Here is a 19,981-nt window from a genome sequence, read left to right as displayed (position 1 = left end):
TACGTCTTTATGAAGCAGTTAGGGTTTAGGGGGCATTTTGCTCAAGGATACCTACAGGTAGACCGTAGTAGACATTGGGGGAACGTACCCGGTAACCACTCCCCCCTTCTGGTGAGTGATGGAGGTGCTCAGGAACAGTGTGGGTCTTGTGGTCTGCCTTGCCTCAGAACCCCTGCATCTCCTCCAAAGAAACCCTGCGGCCTCACGGCCCAGGAAGACTGATGGCCCCTGTCAAGTGTGTGCTCATAAATCCATGCCGTGCGAGACAGACCATAGATCTCAGAAGTTGTGCTTATTATGCAGGAGGCTGGATGCTCGTTAGGGTGTTCGACTGCCAGCCCAATAGTACTGGGTTCCAACCCCCGATATAGAACTGTGAGGGACTTAAGTGTCCGCTGAATAGCAATAGCCACACTGTTATTGAGTGTATTCAGAGAGAGAAGTCAGAGTTGGAGAGAGGGATGTTAAGCAGTCTGTGTACATTAGGATTGTAATACATGTTACAAGCTGCTTCATTGTTCATAAGAGGAAGACGTACAGCACGCTGTCGATGCCTTAGTTGATCCATTAGTCTGGATAATGAGCCATTCATTATGAACAGACACCTTCAGTGGCTCTGTGTGTGCGTGTGTGCGTGCGCACGCGTGTGCCCGTGTGTGCTTCAATTCATCAGCTTTCGAATTATCTCCATTGTCTCTAATGTCATGCAGGATTCCTGGATCCACTGGACCGGCTGAACTGGACCAGATCACCTCGACTGTACAAACTGGACCGGATCAATAAGAATTTATCAACTGGACCGGACCAGCTGGAATGGATCCACTGGACAGGTCTTAAAATAGTCATTTGATTTTCCATTTGGATGATTTGGACACCTGACCCTACCTGTCCCATTGTGAATGAACATGTCTGTTTACTGACCTCAACTCATGGTGAGGTCAATATTAATAGAAGGCATTTACCATTTATATGAGACATGAGTAATTTGACATCCAACACATTGAGTTCACCTCTACGGCCCCTCCATCTCTCTATCTTTTGACACCTTTCCATGTCACACTTTGGTTTTCTTGTCTTCAGTCCGTCTTTCCTAATTTCTCCAAATCCCCCCTCTCTCCTTCTTCTCCTCTTAAACCTCCTGATCTCGTTCTTCATAACAAATACCTTTGTCCCCCCTCCTCCCATTTTTCTCCACTCTGCTTTCTCCTCATATCCATCCTCGTCTCCCCTTCTCTTATCCCTCCTCCTCATCTCTCTCCTCCTCCCCTCTCCCTTCCTCTACGTTCTCCTCTACTCTCTGTCCTCCTTCCTTTTCTTCTTCCCATCCACTCTCCTCTCCTCTTAGGTCATGCAGGTGGTATTCCAGACTTCTGTCTAGACTGGTGACATATCCTGTTGCTCCGATTCTAATTCTAATAGTCTCCCATCAGCTCTGTCGTGGTGGCCCACATCTCAGGTACCCTTAAGGAGAGGTAGAGAGGGAGATAGATTGTCCTGGTTAATGTGTGACCTCATCTATAATGGTGCACTTGTGATGTCTTTAGCAGCAGAAGCAGTAGCATTTATTCTTTCCTGTAATCTCCTCTGTGACACCCAACGTTCCTGCCTGGGATTAAAACAGTATGTTTGATCTTATTAATTCTGTTCATCCTGCAGGGTAAACTGATAGTTATGTCTGTGTCTTCTGCTGAATGTGGACTTCTACCCAAGAACAAGAAACAAAATGATGTTAATATGACGAAGAATCAGAGTCCCATAGATTTGGGAGATGGAAGTGAAGATGAAAAGTGATGATAAAACTGAAAAGTATGGTTTTAAGATTTTGTTGGACAAATATTGACATTGTGTTGCCCTGAGCTTCTTCTTCAAAAAAGAACATTTCATTTTTGGCTTGCTTTGTGGATTAGATGTGAGTGGGGCTGTAAAGCTATATCCTATTTTCATCAGTGTGTGTGTGTGTGTGTGTGTGTGTGTGTGTGTGTGTGTACACGCGCGCGCGTGTGTGTGTGTGTGTGTGTGTGTGTGTGTGTGTGTGTGTGTGTGTGTGTGTGTTTGACTATGTGTGTGGATAAGACAGAGAGAGAGTGTGTGTGTGTGTGTGTGTGTGTGTGTGTGTGTGTGTGTGTGTGTGTGTGTGTGTGTGTGTGTGTCCAATGACCGGGTGGTCATTCATAATTAAAAGCCCATGATTCAGCTGTCACTCATTAGCCAGATGAATGTGTGAGTGGTCGTCTGAGCGGGGTCTATTTCAGTGGCCCTGCACTGTAACGACCGATATAGAACGCTAGCTTATTCTCCTTCTGCTCCTCTCCAACATTCCTTTCTCCTCCTTCCTCTCTGTTGACCGTGTGTATTTCAGGAACAGACGGTGGGCCGTCTGTCCCTGTTATACTTAAATATATAATTAGGTTTTTTTTTAATGTTTTTTTTATGGGAAGAAGAGTGAAGAGTGTAATGAAAGTAGGTTGAAGAAGAGAGAAGGAATGACATTCAGCAGAGGACTGCAGGCGGGAATCTAACCTGCAGTCACTCCAATGTTGCCTGGATGGTTAGCATGTTACTGGGTGGAGCTACCCTGGTGAGTCTCTGGGAGAGTTTGAGGGACTATAATAGTGTGACGTACAACAAAGGGTATTAAAATGCCTATATTTTGCCATAAGGTGTGATGTTGATTTGCAATTACAAGCCATTTCTAAACCGATAATCAACCCCTGAAAACTGATGAGAACCTTGTGAACTCTTGCAGTTTCACTTTGCCGCCAGCAGAGGTCTTCAACCATACCTGGTCTCCAGGGACGCCCGCTTTCACTGAGCCCATCCTGAGGGAGGAACTGTCTTTATTGCAGCTGAACAGCGCTGCTGGCGAGTTGAATTTGCAACTGGAAACTTAAAATCCTTTCAAATCAAAGTTTGGGCAGGATAATTTTGGGTTATACTAGAAATATCTCCAATCATTATATTTAACTTCTGTATTGAGCATTAATTTAAGGCAAAACTTAAAACATTCCTCTGAATTCATTGTCTATTTTTATTATTGCCATACCGATATGTCAATATGCTGCACTGGTTGCGATTAATACGCCTAAAGTGCAACTTCGCCCTCTAGTGGCAATGAGATAGATTTCTAATTATGTTCTCTTTTCAATTCGGTAGCCAGCAAACGACAGAATAAAAAAAAGACAAGTGAAACAGGTTTATAACATGTAGGTCTACGTGTATTATGTAATACATTAAAAATTAATTTCAAAATCAGCAGTATGTAAAATAATATTTTTTGTGAGAGACTAATGACCGACAATTCTTACCAATGTCTAACGTGCTTCAATATTTTTATGTTTATTCCTGATGATTGAAACGTGGATTTTGATAGATGAAACCGCATGTCCTCTCTATCCTCTCTGATCTTGGCTGGTGATCGATCGGCGACCAATTTCCTTTCCAGGAGCGACACCTTGTGGCCGACCTCCGTGTTACTCCTGGGCTATGAGGGACAGCAAATTCCCAAATGTGCCAAAGGTCAATACAATTACAAAACGTGAACACATTTAACCAACACAACTTTTTTGGTAGAAATCACACTAAAAGTGCAAAGCACACGAAAAAAAATGTGATTAATGTCATAGAATACAATATTTAGCCCGGTGGTTTACCATAATATATCCTTCTTTAAAGCTTATCAAAAACCTTGTGAGGGCCTACAACGGCTGTTATCCGACACATGGCTATAAATAGACTATCCCCTGCTTCCCAGAACACAATGCAATATCATATTACAACCATAGATCTCATTCAACACGGCAGGGCCGTGTACGGGGGCATGTGGCAGGGATCTCTTCCACCGCAGAGCTACGGCGAGAGCTGAGAGTGGAATGGGTAACACCGCTGCCCTAATGTCCCTCCTTACCGGACAGACCCAGTATGGGGCACTGGGCTGGAACATGGAGTGGAGGCAAAACCGAGATGCTCTCGATAATGATACAATGAAATATACTATAGCCTAATATATTAAAGAAGCAGATATACTGGGTCACCTCGCCAAACACAGAGGTCGCTCCGAGGTGGACCACACACACACACACACACACACACACACACACACACACACACACACACACACACACACACACACACACACACACACTAGAGTCCAGTCGACGTGGCACAACGCACGGGGAAACTTTGAAGCTTCACTTTTCATGTTTAGTTTTTTAACACTTAAAACACATTAAACGGTAGACTATGCCTACGTCGTTTGCTGTTTCGATAACCAAATCATCAGCTAAATATATGTTTAGGGAAAAACAAGTTTTGCGGTTCTAGAATAATTGCAACCCTTTACAAAATGATGCATGCACATATCTTTGAAGATAACCTAATATTATTACAATAAAAATGGTTTTAAATTTCTAAAGTAACTTATAAGAATAACAATGTGAGCTTCGGTATAACTTACGTTGTGAAACAATAGCGACCGTCCAGTTGGTTGAACTAGAGGAGATGGAATGAAGAGGAGAGTGGTACTCGATCTTTCAATCCAAGTTGCCAGGTAAGGGCCAGATCCTCCGCTCTATAGGCTGCATCATCCCGTGCAGTCAGATTTATACCAAAACATCTCTCAAATGAATAAATTTCATATTTAATTATCAACAATCGTTTAATACACTTTCTTTGGTGATCGAAGTTGATTCATTAAGTAGGTATATCATTGTCCATATATGAACAGTTCGATTTATTTATAATAGTTTGCAATTTAATAGGTCATATAAAGCTAAATTACAAAAATGTTAATAGATTAATGCGTTAGGAGAAAACCTAAATCGAAAAAACCATTGCTGAATAAAACGAGTGTGTGGGCTTCAAGGTACATTAGAATACGTATATCTGACGGTTCTGGCAACCTGCTGTCTCTCGAGTCACGTGGTAGAAATGGCGGATGAAGTCGAACCTGTGAGTGTTTGCACCTTTACACACTTTATATCGCAAACATTTTACAGCATATTCAAAGTTAATAATTCTCAATTAACATACTATTAATATGAACTGAAGTGAGACACACTGGTCGGTTGGACTACTTCCCATTTGTAGTCTTCTAACGCGAATAACAGGACTTCCTCCGTTAGCATTATGTAGCAACCGATGTAGCATGTAGTAGTGACACCGCTCGTGATTCGTTTTGTTGTGGTGCATCTTCTTAGCATTATGCTAAGGCAAACTTTATCAATGTTATAAACTTGTCTAAATGTATGTATATCGCGCCAAGCAAATGCGAGGGAGAGGGGGCCTGCGCCAAGCACAGCGCTATATATTACTAGCGCTGTGCTTGTTGTCCGTTTCCCTGTAATAGTAGTGATCTCCTGGTTCTACCGAGCCCAAAATGTGGACATAGAATACACGTTATGTGGTCACAGTCTCACCTCCGCGGTGGACTAGGGACCGAACTACTTTAGTTGAAACACTTAACAATGCAGAGGATGCATGCACTTTCAAACTATTCGATATTGGAAGGTGGTTACAAATACCAGTTTCTACGCCAGCCATCCTCCGTGGTAACGGTGACCGCATGAGTACATGAGGCACATATGGAGCTAGTTTCATTTTTTTAATATACTGACTACTGACTGCATGCAATACAGTATAAAATACACTATGCAATTGTAGTGTTTATAGTGTATAATACAAGAACATACTGTCACTTCTAATATCAAGCTACTTTTACTTTAAGCCAAGTATCACAACGTGTGTGTGTGTGTGTGTGTGTGTGTGTCACAGCAACAGACCACCAACACGGTGGAGGAGCCCCTTGATCTGATCAGGCTCAGTCTGGACGAGAGGATCTACGTCAAGATGAGGAACGATCGGGAGCTCCGCGGCAGACTGCATGTGAGCGTGCACAAAAATATTTTCTTTGTTATTGACCCATTGTTTACTCATTAATCCATTGAAGAGCTTAGATCGTGCCCAAAAGAACAAGCCCAACCTGTGCATTTGCTACATTTATGTGCCAGAGCCCAGTTTGGAAAATAAGGTTTAGGGTTACAATATTATAATACATATACATATTTTCACACCAAATTGCTTACTCCACCCCAATTCCCTGACCACGAGCCCACTCCTAACTGGGCCTAGTGTGGTCTATGCCTGAGCTCCCATTCTCCCAGCTCAAGTGTGTGTGTGTGTGTGTGTGTGTGTGTGTGTGTGTGTGTGTGTGTGTGTGTGTGTGTGTGTGTGTGTGTGTGTGTGTGTGTGTGTGTGTGTGTGTGTGTGTGTGTGTGTGTGTGTGTTGCGGTTCTAGGCATACGACCAGCACCTGAACATGATCCTGGGGGCCGTAGAGGAGACGGTGACCACGGTGGAGATAGACGAGGAGACGTACGAGGAGCTGTACAAGGTACTAGCGCTGGTTTATTCCTGGTAAGGGACATAAGAGGGCCTGTACAAAGGACATACAAGTAACAACGTACAGAAACGTGTAGTTTTCCAATAGGGGTTGGTGGATGGATAGGGCCAGTGTGGTTTACTATTTATCCTGCTTAAAGGGATAGTTCAGGATTTCGGGTCTCATTTCCAAGTGAGCCAGTGTGTTATTTATCATTGGAGACCGTTTTCAACACTTTTCATTCAGTCCTTCTAGTTGCAGAAATCGCTGGTGCTAGGCTAGCGCAAGTCGAGGGGGAACTGCTAGCCTGCCAATAAAAACAGTTTTACCCACTCCCGAGGCAAACCAATTATAATGCCCGACTATCGATGTAAATGTCTGTGTTGATAGAATAGTGTTAGAAATAAACTTACCCTTGCATTGCATTTAGTTTATAATCCCTGTCAGTATTTCCCACACATAGTCCAATGTGTGGCGCTGCGCCACAGATTGAACAACGAGCGCCACAAATTGATTCAGCTTTTCTTATTTATTTTTACTTGAACGCGATTTTTAAATGTAACTCCGCCAGCCTGTAATCGCTCCCCCGTAATGCTGCCAGTCCGACATGTTCCCATTCCGACAGTCCTGTGCACGTATGCAAATTAGCCATGTGCGCCAAACAGAAGAAGGGCCCTATCTTGCGCCCGGCGCAATTGACTTTCTACACCGACGCATGTGTCGTTGCTAGTTTGCACCCGGCGCAAAGCTGATCTTCCCCCGCAGCAACCAGGCACCACTACACTTGCATGTTAAATATTATGTCAAAAATTATTCATACGTGTGAAACTGCATAGAAATAACGTGTGGATTGTGGAAACATTTTTTTTTCCATAGGGCTGCATGAATGAACATGAATGAAGTATAGTAAGCTATGCCATGCATTAAAATAATAACAATAATACATTCGAGCAAAGTATATTCCAGGCTTCCAAAACAAAATCTAGTTTTAGGGTAAATGATTGGTTAAATGATTTGGGAAAGAACAGCTGATACAGTGATAAGTTGTACTTTTAAATCAATTAATCTGCAAACACCGTACAGCAAACACATGTTCTTGACCCAGACATTGTTTCATTTCTAATATTATTCTATCAACACAGACATTTACATTGATAGTCGGGCATTATAATTGGTTTGCATCGGGTGTACTTTGGAGTGGGTAAAACTGTTTTATTGGCAGGCTAGCAGTTCCCCTTGAGTTGCGCTAGCCTAGCACCAGCGATTTCTGCAACTAGAAGGACTGAATGAAAAGTGTTAAACGGTCTCCAATGATAAATAACACACTGGCTCACTTGGAAATGAGACCCGATGTCCAAAATCCTGAACTACCCCTTTAATGGGTTCCCATTCTACATTTAGGGCATATTTACATTTAGGGCATTTAGCAGACGCTTTTATTCAAAGCGACTTACAATAAGTACATTTGTCAGAAGAAAGAGAAACAATATATCGCTGTTGGTACAGTATCGCTGTCGGTACAGTAAGGATGTTCATAGAAACAAGTGCAGTCACTAACAACTGTGTGTGTATATATATATATATATATATATATATATATATATAAAAACGTACAATATATATATATAAGTGAGGGGTGTGGGGGGGGGGGATGCCTCATTCAATGAGGCATCACAAGCTACTGTATTTCAAAAGTGTCTGAATCCACTCAGATGTATGATCAATGGATAGATCAAACTACTGGTTGGTAAGTCCACTGGGATGGTTCGTAGGTTTATTAGCCCTGTAAAAGCAGAGTTTCATCTGAAATGCCCACTGAGTGTAAGTGAGTGATTACATTTATTTATAAAAACATAAAACATAGTGTGATGTTCTCCTGACTAACATGACATAGGTTATTGATGTGGTTTTCCTTCTGCTCCCGTCTCTGCTGTAGTCCACCAAGAGGAACATCCCCATGCTGTTTGTCAGAGGAGACGGTGTGGTTCTTGTAGCTCCGCCCCTCAGGGTGGGCTAACAGCCACTTCCTGGCTGGGGGGTCGTGACCTTGCTAACCTAACCAGTAGAAGACTGTTGAGGCAGGGTTATCTCTACCACGGGGGAGAGGAAGCAAAACATGTCAACTTGGTTTTGTTATGTTTTTTAAAATTTTAGGGCAGTTTAAATCATGTCTTGCGTTCCGAAGAATAGGTATTCTTAATGTGTTTTTTTATTAGTCAGTGATGCCAAATCACTCGTTAACTCGTTAATTAATTTCCAGTTTCTGCTGCCGTCATCTGTCACAACGAACCAAGCGTAGTGCTGACCGATGCCTTTAGTTATCCTCAGTTAGGCTTGGTAAGCCTTCGTTAGCCTGTAGCAAACAATGTTAAGATCTTAATTACATGAGGGATTCCCATATTGACTCTGTTAACCAAAAGTGCATGATTTCTGAATATTCCTTTGAGAAGTTATTTCAAGATTAAACAATTTAGTTGAGTAAAAATGTTGATGTAACGTTTTTATGTTATGCCATTTTCTGATTTTGCACTTGAGTAAACAAATAATTTTGAAAAAATTGAATTGCCTGTTTCCAGTTTGTCTCCTCCTTCAACCAAACTGACTTCCAAAACTTGGTTACCTTGGTAGCATGTAAATAAATGTTAAGGTTGACCGCATCTTATTGCCAGGTGTGATGTTGATTAGCCATTACAAGGCATTTTTTCTAAATCTACCCTCTAGTAACATGATGTATGATGGATCAACCTACCAACCTAATCATAGAATGCATCAACTGGCCAGCTGATTCACTCAACACTGCCCGGCTCTTGGCCACAACAAATATGGAGACACACCAAGGTCTAAATGCAAAAGTAATCATCATTTATGGATAAACAGAGGTTAACCAAAAATAATGGTGTAACAAGTCAAATTGTGTCTGGAGAGGGGGAGAGCCATGGGCAGACTGCTGAGCCTTATATCTACCGCCAGCTGATGGTGCAGCTCCACACCACCAGGAACAACCTGAGAGTAGAGAACGACAGGGAGGAGCAAACAACAATTGTGCAGCTCCACAACACCACACAAAGACAGCCAGAGGGCTTTCACACCTTTTAAAATCTCCATCTGACCTCTGCCAGATCACCACCAGATGGCAGTGTGAACCTTATATTAAGAGCACGCACCGTCTGGTTCAGAGTCAAGAGGCCGCTGCATAAACCCATGTGGTTAATTTGACTGTTTTGCATGAAAGTTAGTGTCGATTTCAGCCAGTGAAACCAACCACCAGACTCTGGTCTGGCCGTTTTTGAGGCTCTAGCCCAGCATTAATAATGTACATATTGTGTCTGTTTTTGTAGAAACTTAAAATATAAAGAGGTTTGTCACTAGTCAGCATTGTGCTAAGATGTATGGTAACAACATATAACAATAGTCTCGGTGCAGCTACATATGTAGGACTTATTCCTTACATGTCTTAATATGCTATGTGTCTTTATTTCAGCAACCCGAATATACACCTCACATGGCAGGTGTCGTTCAAACATTTCTCTCTCAGCCTCATGATAAACATGGGTCTTATTTCACACCTCTACCATGCACTTGTATTCCCCGAGAATGCAGCAAGTATGTGGTCTCGCGGTCGACAGAACCGCTTTCAGCCAATCACAAAGTTCTGTTGCTCCTGCATTATGTCATGTTTAATGCACACCTGTCACCCTCTTCTAGGAGATGTGAATATGAGGTCGTTCACACCTCCCTCTGAGACTCTGTTATCTCAGTGGATTCAGCTGTTCCAATTCCTCCAGTTGGACAGCTCAGGGCTGCACAACATTCGTGTTCTGCTGGTCAGCTACCAGTGTCCACCAGTAGAAGACTCCATATGATATAACAATGTTTATCGAAGCTTGGAAACAAATTAAATCAATTGTATTGACAACTTCTAGTGGTGATCTTGAAGATCTTCGTGTCATTCTCTTTGGCGGCACCTAATGGCGTAAAAAAGCAATACGGCACTACACACACAAGTGAGTTGAACGTGAGTGTGTTAGCTCCACACTACCAAAGATGGGAGCCAAGGTTTTGACCCTGAGATTTTAGTCGCAGGAACTACATTTTAATGCACTTAAAGGTTCATTCAGTCCCTTGTAAGTTTCCATTGTGGTGTGAAGACCTGCAAATTCAGGTGATTTTTCATGGAAAGTCCTACCCCTTGAGCTGGGACTTTTTTGGTGGGCAAATAATAATAAAGTCCCCGGAACTTAATTCAGAACCTGGTTCCTGCTGCGGAAACGTTCCTCCAAAGGTTCCCAGTTCCCAGTGTAACGTTCCTGCAGTGGAAACGGCTGTATATACACAAAGATTCTGCACTGGCCTTTCAGATTTCAGATTTGTTTGGTTTAGAAATTATTATAGTGCAGCTCCCACCATTTATTTGGATTTACATACAGGTCTTGTCTTATTGTGGGTTTGATGTCGGTAATTTCTCAGAATAACGATATCAGCAGTTTCCTTCGATTTTTCGGATATAATAAGAACATTTTGTGATGCGTATACACACTGACTACTCTGCTGCTATAACTACCAAACAACAGACTCTGACATTCTGTCCTTTGTGTGCACGTTTATCCTGCACCTGTCTGCGTGTTTTTGCATAATTCCATGCATTTGTGTATGCTTTTATTAAACATCCCAACCCAAATCATTACACACATCCTACAAAGGTATTGAGTGCATTTTGTGCTTTCCAAACTACGATTAACAAGAAAACTACAATTTGTATTCACTCTACGATTACCATCCATATTGAGCCAATATGGCATGAATGCTGAATCAGGGTCCTCTCAATGTACTGTATATCTCCTTAAATTGACGTCTCTAATTATGAATCATAGTATTACTAATATATTATATCGGGTGGATTGGATTATTATATTGGCTGTAGTCTGCCTACCATAGCCTCACACTATGAGACCAGAATTTCTAGGAAAGCTGGAAACATCATCTCTGACCCCTCTCATCCAGCACACCACTTATTCACACTCTTACCAGCAAAGAAGAGGTACAGAAGCATCACAAGTAGAACATCACGCTTTAGGGATAGTACCTACAAGCTATACGCCACCTGAACATGCACTAAGCACTTATGGTCTACCTCACTTTGCACTTTTTGCACTACTGTACTTTACTGCTGCAATTCTCTGTGAATCATGCATTGTGTGTTTTTTATGTGCGTTAAGTGTTGTACTCCTTGTTATTGTATGTGCCATTTGGCTTTTTGTCTTGTTATGTTGTGTTGTTATTGTTGCTGTCTGATACATGTGAGCATACCAAAACACATTCCTATCAACTGTATTTTTTATATTGTTGAAATGGCTATAATAAACTTGAACTTGAGTTATCTGCTGGTGGACACTGGGACATGCCCAGTACAACTAAAGTGTGTGTGTGTGTGTGTGTGTGTGTGTGTATATATATTAATGGGTCGGTTTTGCATGCATGCCTGTGTGTGTTTGTGTGTGCATGTGTACTTTCCTGCCTATCTGTGGGTATTAACTGTATGTATTTATATGTGTGTGTGTGTGTGTGTGCCTGCTTACATATGTAAGTTATGTAACATGTATGTTCATTGAGCCGAAGGATATGAGTGACTCACATGGACTTGTGTTTGTGAACATGCGACATGTATGCGACAGCATTAATAGGCCTACTGCATCCCCTCACCTGCGTGGGCATGAATCTGCGTGTATGAGTCTGTGTTATAGTAGGCCTATAGTATAGTACCCCCCCCCTCCTCAACAATCCCGATCGCCCGCAATCCAACACTCCCCGCCACCGTCAACAACCCCGATCGGGGACCCTGCTATAAAGCCTATAGACCCTGCTATAAAGGTATGCATTACAAGATTCTACAGAATCTCACTCCGGCCAAAACCCAAAAGTTGGCAGCCCTGAGGACGATTAAAGATTAAAAGACGATTAAAGGAGTCGCCAAAGATTGAACATGTCAAATCGCCAGGTCCAGTTTTAGAACGCGACGATGTGGCTATTTCTCTTCAGCCAATCAGGACACAGCACAGAACAATTTAGGCTTATTAAATAGGCCTACAAGTTGTAGATCCATATCTTTGGTTCCAGAACAACGATTGTAGATAATGTTAGGCTTGAGCTGATTCATAGACATTATTTTAACGGGACCACCGTTACCGTTACACGTTAGCCGTTGTTATGGTTACATGCTGCCAGTCCGACGCGTTCCCATTCCGACAGTCCTGTGCGCGTATGCAAATTAGCCATGTGCGCCAAACAGAAGAAGGGCCCTATCTTGCGCCCGGCGCAATTTACTTTCTACACCGACGCGGGAGGGAACCAAGCTACGGAAGAGCATTAGGGCCGGAGTAATATATTAATTCTAAATCTCTGAGAAAAAAAGTCAAAATTTTCGAGAAAAAAGTCAAAATTTTCGAGAAAAAAAGTCGAAATTTTAAAAAGTCGAAATTTTCGAGAAAAAAAGTCAAAAGTTTTGAGGAAAAAAGTCAAAATTTTCGAGAAAAAAAGTCGAAATTTTCGAGAAAAAAGTCAAAACTTTCGAGAAAAAAAGTCAGAAATCTGTAGAATGCAACCCTCCACGGCAGTAACACACTGGCGGCCAGTAGATGTCAATGGCTGAGACGGAGTGGCAGAGAGACACACGCATTCCGCTTGGTGGTTCGACTGGAGGAACCGGGGAGCCATGGCTGCGGCAGGTGGGTAGATAATACATGTTTATGCTGCATTCTGTGATACTCAAGCAGTACCCTATATGAGGCGAGTGGGAGTGCGGTTAGATGATGCCGCGGGTGTTGTTTGGCTAGCCACAACTATTCGGCTAGTTTGTGCCGTGTGGCTAACTTAGCCTGTGACTGCTTCGTGGAGTTCAACCAGACAACTTGGCCGCAGTAGCCTACGTCGTTTGGACATGTAAAACTACTTGGCTTTGGAAATGCGTTTAATAATATAATGCAAGGTAGCCTACCGCACGCCAGACATTTACATAGTGCTACACAGCACTAGCCTGGCTAGCGCCTAACACTTCTCACTAGATAGATAGATAGATAGATAGATAGATACTTTATTGATCCCCAAGGGGAAATTCAAGGTCCCAGCAGCTGAAGACACCACCGGATAGAACGTACGTACAAAATACGGACGTAAATTGCCACACGTTGAGCATGAATGGACATACAATACAATGTAAACAGGAAATACAAAGCAAATCAACAAATCAACATGACTAAGGGAGCAGTAAAATAGCCTACTATGGATAAGATGTGCATGAATGTAGGCTACTGAGGATTGGTACTGTGATCCAGTATGAGGTGTGTGTCAAGTTGGTAGTGCAAATAAGTCCAACAGTGCAACAGTGCAAGATTAAATTCTAGTGAAATAAATATGTACAGTACAAAATGTAAAATGTAAGCATAGTAAATAAAAAAAACTCCACAGTGCAACAGTGCAAGATTACTTTCTAGTCACCAGCAATAAATATGTAGGCTACAGTACAAAAAGTAAGCATAGTGATAATAATAACAGTACTAGTATAAATATATGGACAATTAAAATAGACCTAACATTGTAATAATATAAGAGTTATAGCAGCAGTGCAAGGAAATGCGCCTACTAGATCCCCTGTAGTAAACATAAATGTGTTGCCTTAATGCAATTCCTAAAGTTATGTTGCACAAAACCGTAGAGGGGGGGGGGGACACTACACATAGGACGAGTGTACTCCAGGTGAAGGGTTTGAGTTCAACAGAATATCACTGCACTTTTTGACAATGAAATTTCATTCTGTCCTTGTTAATTACAGCATATGCCATCTCTTTTCTAGGCTGTCTCAGTGTGTCAGATTTCTTACGTCAGAGAAGAGCCCCAGAACATGAAATACAACACTTGGAAGAGGACAAGGTAAAGTGTTCAGATGACAAATGTCAGGTTGTGCTTTTCTGGATATGAATGTGTACATGTACGGTAATGTAAACACTAAATGGGGGTTGATGCCTTAGAACACTTTTTATTACACGTGTAGTTTGGTCAATGATGTTTTTTTTGGCTCAGACGTCAGGTGGTACAACCACAGCTAATGCTCATAAATTAATTAGTAATTGGCAATTAATGTAAAGCAATTAATATGGTTCATAGACAATCCACTAAAAACAACATTTAATCCATACAATAGTGGCATTAGCTGTGGTTGCACATCCCTGACATGTGCTACTACTAAAATATAATTTGCCCAGTTATACATCTTGATGAAGACTAAAGTTAACACCATTATGTTGACCACCACTGCCTTGTTGGACTGAGCAAGTGTGTATAGGTATTTGATACTAATTTGAGCATGTGTGGTGCATCCATTGTATGTGGAAGGAGGAGGAGAGCAGATGTGTAACTTTTCAACAGCCCAGTGATGTCAACATCAGGGAGTTGGTGGGGGATTCCATTAGAAAATGGGTATGGGTAAATAGTATTCATTTTATGGGCTGCGTTATGAACAAGTTGATAACCACTAAGTTACCAATGTCAGAGATCTATCATGTCAAAACAAAAAGTAGGGATGTGTTTGGGCAATCATCACCTTTGAATGTCAAGTCCATGGGTGTAGTGTATATATTTTATGCACAGTTTGATAAGAACCTTTTCACTCTGAGGTGTCCTCACTTTTGTTGCCAACTTTTTATACATTAATGGCTTTAATGAGTTGTCGACAGGAAAATACATCTATACTGGTATTACATTACACATGCTACACACTAACTACTTGAAATTGAAACAGTCTCATTTTTCTGGTGTTGTCAAATTTTCAGCTTCCAGGAGTTATAGAAATTGGAACCTATCAATTCAATTACACACACACACACACACACACACACACACACACACACACACACACACACACACACACACACACGCACACACGCACACACACACACACACACACACACACACACACACCATATTTTATTGTAAGAGAAAAACAACTTACATTCGATTTTGTTTGTGATTTTACAGATTGACAAAGACATAATCCCGTTGATGGAAGACGATGACCTGGCAAAGTACCTTTCATCATTCGGGGATCGTCTAGCTCTGAGGAATTTTTGCAGAACTGGGACTGCTCTTCAGAAGCACAAAATTGGTCTTTTTGAAAAACTCAGGAACAAGCAAAATGAAAGAAAAGCTGAGGAAAACAGAAAACAAAATGCAGAACCAGGTGGTACATCAGCACCTACTTCAAATAAGAGGCGTATGGCAAGCCACCGAAAAATTGAAATTGGATGGTTGCACTGTGAGGGAGGAAAAATGAAGCAAATCAGAGCAAGGCAGGGAGGCGGGACCAGAATGGTACCTATTGGAGTGGAATGTGGCATGAATGAGGTTCTACAAAGAGGAAAGAAGCTCTTCTTTCCAGATGGAATGTCATCAAAAGGACATGAATCGGGGTTTAACTTTGAACTCAGGGACTACAAACAAAACCCTGTGCAAAAGGATCTTACTGTTGGGTTTATCTACGACACTTTGTGCATGGCTCGTTTGCGATTTTACATTGCAACTACCGCTAAGGTAATTGCAATTGAGGATGAGGATGAGGATGAGGATGAGGAAGTGACCTTTGGTCCAGGAAGTCCGGGTGGTGACATTGATGGTGATGATGATGACACAGAGCCCTTTGAGTTTGTGTTTGAGCTGCAGCCATCACCGGGTTCTTCCTCCTCATTTCTAGTGATGGACGCTCCACCTGACGAACTGCTCTCCACAGTATCCCACGATGCCTCTTCAGCACAACCGTCGCCTGTATCCCACGATGCCTCTTCAGCACAACCATCGCCTGTATCCCACGATGCCTCTTCAGCACAACCATCGCCTGTATCCCACGATGCCTCTTCAGCACAACCGTCGCCTGTATCCCACGATGCCTCTTCAGCACAACCATCGCCTGTATCCCACGATGCCTCTTCAGCACAACCATCGCCTGTATCCCACGATGCCTCTTCAGCACAACCGTCGCCTGTATCCCACGATGCCTCTTCAGCACAACCATCGCCTGTATCCCACGATGCCTCTTCAGCACAACCGTCGCCTGTATCCCACGATGCCTCTTCAGCACAACCATCGCCTGTATCCCACGATGCACAACCACCTGCCACCACATCACAAGCCAGTGCTACCAGAATAATAGAAATACACCATGGTAATTGCCTGAACGAGTTGATTAAGGAGTTCATGGATCCTGCTGTGCTCACGCAACAATTCGTTTTTAGGAGAATTCTTCCAGACAACAGTGTGGAAAAGGGGATTGGTGAAGGGGTTGTCAGAGATGTTTACTGCGCCTTTTGGGAAGAATTCTATGATCGCTGTACTGTTGGAACAACAGTAAAAGTTCCGTTTATTAGGCACGACTTTAACCGCGAGACCTGGCAGGCCATTGGCAGAATTTTGCTGTCAGGTTTTTACACCTGTCAGTACTTGCCTATAAAATTAGCTCTTCCTCTGATGGAGGACTTCTTTCATGGATGTGTGTGCTGTGACATCCTGGATAGTTTCCTGAACTATGTCAGTTCTCAGGACAAGGTCATCCTCAAAGCAGCACTTGAGGATTTCTCAAAGGTGGATTACAATGACCTCATGGATGTGCTGGAGGCATACGAGTGCAGAAAGGCTGTCAACGCCCACACACTGCCACAGATCTTGGAGGAAATCGCCCATAAAGATCTCATTCAAAAACCAAGATACGTTATGGACTGCTGGAAAGAGGTGACAAAGGGAATGATCGGCATTGATGAGCTGCGGGCACACTATGAGGCAATCAAACCCACTCCCAGGAGAGTCCAAGGCCTCCTGGAATTTGAACAGGTCACCACCGCAAAGCAGCAGGAGGTGGTGGTAAACCACCTGAGACGGTACCTAAGAGAATCAGATGACGAACGTCTTGGAAAATTTCTGCGTTTTACTACAGGCAGCGATGTAATAATTTGTAGCAAAATCCAGGTTGTCTTTACAAAAATGTCAGACTTCTCCAGAAGACCCATTGGTCACACATGTGGATGTGTGTTGGAACTGTCAGATAGTTTTGACAAGTTCCCAGAGTTTAGGTCAGAATTCAATAAAGTCTTAGACAGCAACATCTGGGTAATGGACATTGTTTAGTTTTCTGATGTTTGCAGAATGCTTGCCCTGTTGCATGCATTATTGCTCAGAGATGATTTTATAGGTCTTAGGAAACAGTTCTGTGTGAATATCGCAATACTTATGTATTTTTACAGCCAATTTTACAGGTGTACTTATAACATAGCTCAAGCTATGTTTAGTTCAATATATTTCAAGCAATGTTCAATGAACTCTAGTTAACGTCTGTGCATTTCAGCATGACTGTCTTGAATGGTTTTTGAATGCATTATTGCTCAGGGATGGTTTTATAGGTCTTTGGAAACAGTTCTGTTTGAATATCAAAATACTGAAGTATTCTCTACTATCTTAACGCACAGCCAATTTTACAGGTGTACTGCCTTGAATGGTTTTTGTAGGCATATGTATTGATTGCACATTGCACCATTATACTGTACTTGTGCTGTTTTATGCAAAAATCATTTCCATTAAATGCTTTATAAATAGTTTACATAGTTGTCTTTATTAAAATGGTAATAGATACTGCGGTCTGCAGTCATGGGATCTTTGAAAAGTAAGAAAACAACATACAAGGGGTCTTTTTTGAAAAAGCAATTCAATGTGTCAAACAAAAATGTGACAATACACGTATTTCATAAAATGTAAATAAACTTTCATGGCATTACAGTGCCATTTTGTGGATGATTCGAGGATGTGAGGAACTGCACTGCTATTTTGCCCTCAAAGGCAGGGAGTGCCATTTTCCCCTTAATGTACAAATCCCTAGTGTTAATTTTGTATTGTATCAGACTCTAGTTGCAGGAATGTACAGAGCTACTTTGGGGTAATTATGGAATATGTACAAAGAATAAGGGATAGCATAAACACTACATTATACTAGTACACCCTTCTCCATGGAACTAAGATTTGTGTATGAATACAAAGTAGGAATACTTTCACCAAATACTTGAAACATACTTTATTTTCACAGCCCTACAGAATAGCCCACAGGCAATACTGTACTACTGTGCTCATTGAGCTGTACTGTACCGTATGAAAAACTGTAAATGTTCAAAATTCATTTAATGAGGGTTGAATTTGAAAAGTCAAACTCAAACAATGTCTCTGGCTCTTGAACAACAAACTTAAAGGTAGGTTTCCTTCAGTCCAACAATATCATTTTCACAGAACAAACAAAATCTTACTTTCAGTTAATTCAACAATACATATGATCTTCAGCCCAGTAACAGAGAAACTCAATCCACAGGTAAGTAAGTTTCAGTACAATTCCCAAGGCCAGAATCACAGGTACGTTTTCAGTGAATGCTCCACACAGCAGAGTCCAGTCAAGAACAAGAGTGCATGAAGCTGAGTGTATGTGTCTCCCCAAACTCCACCCTCATACTGAGAGTTTCTGCCTCTCAAAAAGCCCTCTAGCTCAGCTGTTTTCAAAGAAGGGGCCGGGGGCCCCTGGGGGGCCACGACATGATAGGGGGGGCGGCAGCAGGTTGTCAGGAAAAGTATACAGTAGAACAAAATAAATCATTGAATAACTAATGTATACCAAAATGAAGAAAAACAAGCTAAATAATATTCCCATTAGTTAAGAACTGCATTATATTAATCTATTGCACCTAACATTACAACTATTATCGTTATTTTATACATCCCTGTTATACACCCCTGCCCTGGCTCATTGGCCTCTTGGGATGTCACACTACACAGTCATCTCTACTGTGTTAACCTATTAAAGTGTAGCAGATGGGGTATTGCCACAGTCTTGTAGGGATTAAACCTCTACGCTAACCTAGGGAGGACTGAGCAGGACAGGATCTGACTCCCCCTTGCCCAATGCCTAGTAGGATTAGTGCTGTCGTGTGGCAGCAGGTGGTTTCCTAGATAGATAGATAGATAGATAGATACTTTATTAATCCCCAAGGGGATATTCAAGGGACATTCCTATTTAGCAGTCACTTGCTAGAGTGAGCTTCAGGATCTGCAGATTGTCAGGGTGCCTGAAGGGTGTTTAACTGGTGTGTAAATGTGTACGACCCAACTAGTCACCACCCCAAGACTATCCCAACCCCAGCTAAACAGGTGAGGTGTCCCTTCCCGCAGGTTAGAAACAATACGAGTGGGCAGGTTAAGTGGAGGCTTGCTCAGTGGCAATTGCAATCAAAAGTCTCTCCAAGTACCACTGTGTGTGTGTGTGTGTGTGTGTGTGTGTGTGTGTGTGTGTGTGTGTGTGTGTGTGTGTGTGTGTGTGTGTGTGTGTGTGTGTACGAGTGGATGGGTAAAGTGGAGGCTTGCTCAGTGGCAATGGCAATCAAAAGTCTCTCCAAGTACACAGCAAGTGCTGATGCACCCAAACTGTGGGCACAGACGAGTAGGTGAAATCCTCAAAGATTATTTTGTATCTCCTCTCGTAACAGTGTGTACAGTTCAGCAGCTTCAAACGCATCTTTAGGAGTGTTCCATCCATTT

The 19,981-nt window shown here is 42.2% G+C and overlaps 1 protein-coding gene and 1 long non-coding RNA gene across 2 annotated transcripts; both read left to right on the top strand.

Moving 5' to 3' along the window:
* The first annotated feature begins 4,909 nt into the window (after positions 1–4,909).
* Positions 4,910–8,927, top strand: lsm3 (LSM3 homolog, U6 small nuclear RNA and mRNA degradation associated). The gene is made up of 4 exons (XM_084464887.1): positions 4,910–4,947; positions 5,770–5,880; positions 6,293–6,388; positions 8,313–8,927. Exons 1-4 carry the CDS (start codon positions 4,927–4,929, stop codon positions 8,391–8,393), a joined length of 309 nt encoding a protein of 102 aa, XP_084321013.1. The 5' UTR covers positions 4,910–4,926; the 3' UTR covers positions 8,394–8,927.
* A 4,101-nt stretch (positions 8,928–13,028) lies between these two features.
* On the top strand, positions 13,029–15,581 carry LOC311338545. The gene is made up of 3 exons (XR_014633162.1): positions 13,029–13,098; positions 14,223–14,299; positions 15,404–15,581. It is a non-coding gene; the product is annotated as an uncharacterized lncRNA (long non-coding RNA).
* Positions 15,582–19,981: the final 4,400 nt, after the last annotated feature.

The sequence above is a fragment of the Micromesistius poutassou genome (genome assembly GCF_964030765.1).
Source record: "Micromesistius poutassou genome assembly, chromosome: 2".
Classification (NCBI taxonomy): Eukaryota; Metazoa; Chordata; class Actinopteri; order Gadiformes; family Gadidae; genus Micromesistius; species Micromesistius poutassou.
This window is presented reverse-complemented; position numbering and strand designations above follow the sequence as displayed.